Genomic DNA, 5,977 nt, shown 5'->3' on the forward strand with positions numbered 1-5,977 from the left:
CCAAAAATGTAAAGAGGAATCAGGAACCAGTGATACTGTTTTCAGAATGACTGAAAGGGCACATTGCTGTGATTTTTGACAAAGGATGCCCTAATGGTTTCTATTTAAAATTTTAAAACATCATTAATAAAATTTAAATGTATTTGCTGCAGATGCACTTATTTCTAAGCATAAAATGGTATGTGGACCAACTCTGTTCTCCCCACAGGCCCCTCCATTCTATGTGCAGACCCAGGTGTGCCAGAAAGGGGGCAGCCACGGCAGGGGAAGACCCCCTGGAAATTTCACATGCTCCACGGAAGATCCTAAGATGTAGCATCTAATGTGCATATTTCAGAATTTGATGGGATGGAACTTATCTTAAATCTAAACCTGATTGTGCCTCGTGTGATGACGGTGACAACCCTCACTTACAGAATGTTATTTAGGGCCACCCTCAGAGGCAGAGGTCTCCAGTCTACCCAATGCAGCTGTGGGCACTTCCCTGGTGCTACTACTGAATGACAGTGCAAAGGACAAGCAGATGGTCCCCAACAGGGACTCCCTCAGTGCTGAGGACTCACCTATACCTTCCCTATTTCACAAATATAACACAGGATCCTCTCTTTTGTTTCAGGATCTGGAATCCCTCGACACCTACATCCAGAACACACTCTCTGACCTCTACCCACCGTTTGAGGCCACGGCGGCCACGGTGCTCTGGCAGGTGTTCAGCGTGGCTGAGAGGCTCCACGGAGGCGATGGGCTGCGCTGCCTCACTGACTTCCTCATCCCTGCCACGAGGGCCCTGCAGCACCTGCAGCAGGAGGCCTGTGTGAGTACCTGTCCTCAGTACCGAGTTGTGTGAGAACCGCCCTCAGGGGACAGAGCCTGTGTGAGACCCTCCCCTTAGGGGACAGAGCCTGTGTGAGACCCTCCCCTTAGGGGACATGTGTGACTCCATTTCTGTAAAGTTCAGATACATGCATAACAAGTACTTATTGTCTAGGGAGTCAACATGTGGCAAATACAAAGAAAAGGAGGGGACTAATAATGAAGTCTGGGAAAGTGCCTGCCTCTGACAGGTCACAGGCATATGCAGGAGACTCAGAGATGATGGCGACATTCTTTCCCTTAGACTGCTGTATCGTGATGTTTTATATCTTCTATAATGTAAGTGTTCTTTTGTGTCTCTTCATACTTAATTGAAAAACTTTTAAACAAGTGCTTATTGCTAGGAGATGTAGCTCACACAGGACGGATCTTTGCGCCGCTGTTGGAAAGGAGTGTGGGAGCCCCGTGTGGTGTGGGAGGTTCTCACTGGACTGGAGACTGACAGGAGACCTGTGTCTGGAGCACCAAATGTCAGGCTCCTCCCCTTGGCAGGGCAGCCCAGCTCCTGCTCCTGTGGGGCCAGTTTTCTCCGCCTTGGAGCTTCCTGTCTATGGCCCTTTGGGTGGTGGGAGCAAACCCAGGATGTGGACAGTGGAGTTGAATTCATACCAGGAGGGGAATCGGCAGGACTGGGGTGTGAGGGTTGCACGGTCATGGGCCACCAAGGGGTAGTCCACCGGCCCTGCTCAGCCCCTCCAGAAAGGAGTCACCTCGGTTGGCCTTGGACCCTCTGATTCTGGAACTTTCTGTCATGAAGATCATTCCTGGGGCTCAAAACACTGACCCCAGCTGCACGCCTTTAGGCCACACCTCAGGTTGAATTTCTCTCTCTGATGGCCACTGGGTTCCCTTCACTGCCAGGCTGGAAATCTCATCATTGCTGACTGAGGGGCTGGGCAGTGTCCTGCATCTTCATGTCCAGTGGTGGGAGGTCACTGGTCACTCAGCAAGGCGCAGGCCCACATCTGCAGCTACCCACACCAGTGGTCACTGGCTCGCCCCAGGGGCCTGGAGTAACCATACTCTCTGACCTGCTCTGAGGCCTCAGATTCCACGGGAGCATCTGAAATCTGGGCTGGGCTCCAAGCCCAGAGATGTTTGTGGTATTTTTACCTGTCAGAGCAAAGTTCGGGGTGAGCTGGGATCCAGCAGTGCAGTGATCTGTGTGAGGAATTTCTAGTGGCTCAGGAAATGCTCAGGAAATGAAATCATGTTACATGTGAAATCAAGATGCGCAGCTATACTTGTGATGTCATCTCAGCCATTAAAAATGCACAGAAAAAGTAATGAAGTGAAGCACGTAAATGTCCACAAGGGGGTTGGTCTTGGGATTATTTTATTCTTTCTTTTTTTCTGGATTCTCCAGTGTGCAATGCACAGTATTCTTTTTTCAATATGAAAATCTTAATTTTTAATCAAATGTGGCCACAGGTGTGAGGGCGGTTGGCAGGTGCCCAGTAAATGCCAGCGGCACCTGCACCAGCGGTGCCCTGTGCTGCCCTCCTCACAGGCCGTCCACCTCCGCTCCTCCTCCACACCATCCGCTCCTCCTTTCTGTGTAACATGCACACGCACAGCCAGCTCATAAGTCAGCAGGGACATATCTAACGAGACCTTCATGCTTAAGAACACACTGGTGTGTTTGAGATATAATTTTCAAAGTAAACTCCAGATATATGAAATATTAAATATTTTTTAAACCTGAACCCTTAGAAAAACTAAATAAAATAAATGTGAAAGGCAAATTTTGGTCAGATACCCAGTTCTAAGTTTTAAGGCAATAGAAGATATCACCAAAAAAACTCAAGAAATGAAACTTGCGTAGAATTTAAACTTCTATAGAGAGGAAAAGAACCTAACTAAACCATGAAGCAAATGAACTGGGAGGAATATGTGTAGCAGTAGATAGATTACAGAAACATTTGCTAATGGGAAGTGCAGAAAATTGTTAAAAAAAATTTTTAAAAACCCACGGTACCTCATAAGACAAAAACAAGACAACAATTGGAGCAAAAATACATATAGAATATTTACAGGAAACAAACATCAAAAAAGGGTTGACTTCACTGTCACATATATGTGAATTAAAGCAACAGTATTCCACAGTATGCACACCAATTTAGAGAATGATTTCTTTAAAAAAAATATTTTTTTTACTGATTTCAAAGAAGAAGAGAGAGAGAGACAGATAGAAACATCAATGATGAGAGATAATCATTGATTGGTTGCCTCCTGCACGCCTGTCACAGGAGTTCGAGCCTGCAATCTGGGCATGTGCCCTGACTGGGAATCGAAACGTGACTTCCTGGTTCATAGATCAACGCTCAACCACTGAGCCACACCTGCCCGGCTAGATAATGATCTCATGGCAGAGCCTCCTGCTGCTGAATGATGGCAAACCTGTTACAGTGCCACTGCTGACACCGTGTCTCCTCTGAGGGCAACTTGGTCAAAGTGGGAAGAATCTTTCAAGATGTTCATAACCTTTGATCCTGGAATCCTAATCCCAGAAACGTATCCTAAAACAATCATTTACAGGAAAAAGACACTATATCATGTAATTGTTCTTTGCATTTATTGTTTAAATAGAAAAAGAAGCATCGTAGATTTATGAAAACGGAGGAACAGTTAAGTAGCCATCCAGATGGAAACTGAGAGTGACATAGAGAAATGTTTGCTAAGGTGACTGCAGATGAGAACGTCAGATTACATCTACGCTATTGTTACAGTTTAGAAAAGTTATTTCCTATATGGATAAGGGCAAAGAAAAGTTTAAAATCTCTTGAGATCTATTGGGTTGAGATTTTTCTTTTTCTTTTCTCTATTATTGTAATAACGTGTATGCGGTAAGGCAGTGCTGGGATGGGGAAAAGTAAGTTGCAAAGCACAATATTTTGGAACTAAACTCTGACTGTGGAATGTGGTTTCATGTTAGAACGTGTACCTGAAGCTTCTGACAAGTCAGGGTCCCACCCCTTGTTCCCTAGCTGCTGGACACTCCCATGCCCCATGCAGATGCAGCCCATGTTTGTGTCTCGTCCATCCGGAAGTTGAAGCCTTTTCTAGATCAAGTTCTTTTCAAGAGTGCTTAAGAACTCCTGGTAACCGACAGCTTGCTGTAGGCTTCATTGATGCCTTAATAAGTAGGAACCGCCCATTCTATTATGTGGGAGTTGGAGGCCAATATTGGTGTCGTGCACAGGTCCCACATTTTCTCACTGTGCCTCCCACCCTGTGATTCTAGAGGCCATGCTCTTTGAAGAGTGTGTGCGTGTGTGTGTGTGTGTATTAGACAGAGGGTGGGGGTTGAGAGCGAGGGTGTGGAAGTCCAAGTGGGACCACCCCTAGGAGTCACTTCCTGCAGGGTCCCCTGGGCTCGGCTGCATGAGACTGTGCTTGGGTGGCTTCCTTCCTCCTATCTTGTTGCCCACCTCCCCCAGCCTCCCAGAAGGCGCTGTAAAAGTGAGGTTTTGACTGATTTCACTGAATTGAAAAGAACCCCCCTGTTTTCAGCCCTGATGATTTATTTGGGGTTCTGGGGCACAAGGGGGACACTGGTCACTCTCCCTGCTGCATGGAGACTAGGGGTCCTGACAGGTTCCATGCCAGCCACTAATCTCCCTCCCCCTCTTGTCCCAGGCCAGGTACACAGGCCTCATCTTCTTCCACGAAGGCTGGCCACTGTGCATCCACGGGAAGGTGGTGGTGCAGCTGGCGTCCCTGCGCGGAGTCAGGCTCAGGCCTGGGGACTTCTACCTGCAGGTCACGTCGGTGGGGAAGCAGTCAGCCAGGCTGGTCTTAAAATGCCTCTCTCGGCTGGGACGAGGCTCGGAGGAAGTTGCTGTGCCTGAGGCCATGTATGGCTGTGTCTTCACAGGAGAGTTCCTGGACCGGGTGAACAGGGAACGCAACAGTGTCCTCTTGAAAAACTGCTTGCTGACCTCAGGCTCTGCTGTCTACCGCACCCCATGGAGCAACGTCACAGTCCCTGTGTTTGTACCCATCCGCGGAAGAGTCCTGCCCCACTGCCCCAGCCATCCCGGGCCTGAGCGGCCACCCAGCAGTGCCTCCGAGGCCCCGGCCCCAGCGCCAGCCATGGCCAGCAACACTCCGACCCTGCCTCACTGCGGGGGGCACAAGGACAGTGACCAGCCCAGCCACCTTCCTTCCCTGAGAAGAGCTGAGTGCAAAAGCCCCGGGACCCTGCCAAGGAGCTCTGATGTCAGCCCGTGGGAGCCCCGTGCAAGCCCTGAAGGACCAGGAGGGAGACTGGACCCCGTGGACAAGAAGGATGGCCCCCAGGCTCTCACCTCCCCCGAGGACGCAGACAGCCTGAGCTCCAGCAGGCGGCCGCCTGGGGCTCCTGCCGCTGTGGAGGCCAGACGCTGGTTCAGGAATTCCTACATGGAGGCCTTGCAGAACCCCATGCCCCTGGGCTCCAGCTCCGAAGAGTCCCTTGTGGATGATGCCTGCAGCACCCGGAGCAAGAGGGCCGCACCAGGGTCCAGCCAGCCCCAGAAAGAAACCCCCGGCCCCCAGGGAGAACGCCAAGGGATCCGAAGACGACAGAGCTGTCCCAGAGCCGCTGGGAGGACCCTTCCCAGGAGGTCTCAGTCCTGGGACCGATCCTTCAAGAGCTTCCGAGGTGATGCCCCCCATTCGGCCAGCGCCGGACCCGGAGGTCACCTAGGAGGACAAGCTGTGGGGACCAGAGACTTGGGCCGCAGCCACCCCTCTGGCTGCACCAAGGAGGAAGGTAAACTCTCTTCTCCCCTCCCCCACTGTCCCCTTTCTCCCTCATTTCCTCCCCTCCCCTCAGTGCCCTGTCTCATTTAGTTTGGTCACTTGGCTGAGTAGAAAGAAGCCTGTTTCCATATCCATATTGACTGTTGAAAATAATGCTCACAGGTGTTCCTTTCCTGTGACTGCTACACCAAGTACCATAAATATGCTGTCTTTTTTTTTTAATATATTTTTTATTGATAAGATATTACATATGACAGAGAGATAAAAACATCAATGGTGAAAGAATCATTGATTGGCTGCCTCCTGCACACCCCACACTGGGGATGGAGCCCGCAAACTGAGCACGTGCCCTGACTGG

General features: G+C 50.0%; 1 protein-coding gene across 1 annotated transcript in view; it reads left to right on the plus strand.

Annotated features, from left to right (window-relative positions):
* The first annotated feature begins 619 nt into the window (after positions 1-619).
* The window catches only part of PLEKHG4B (pleckstrin homology and RhoGEF domain containing G4B), a 44,377-nt gene continuing 39,019 nt past the window's right edge, over positions 620-5,977 (plus strand). Inside the window, 2 exon segments of the mRNA XM_015563083.1 lie at positions 620-814; positions 4,513-5,629. Coding sequence (XP_015418569.1) covers positions 4,729-5,629 — 901 coding nt within the window. The 5' untranslated portion in view covers positions 620-814; positions 4,513-4,728.

Source organism: Myotis davidii, unplaced genomic scaffold (genome assembly GCF_000327345.1).
Source record: "Myotis davidii unplaced genomic scaffold, ASM32734v1 scaffold135, whole genome shotgun sequence".
NCBI classification, from domain to species: Eukaryota; Metazoa; Chordata; class Mammalia; order Chiroptera; family Vespertilionidae; genus Myotis; species Myotis davidii.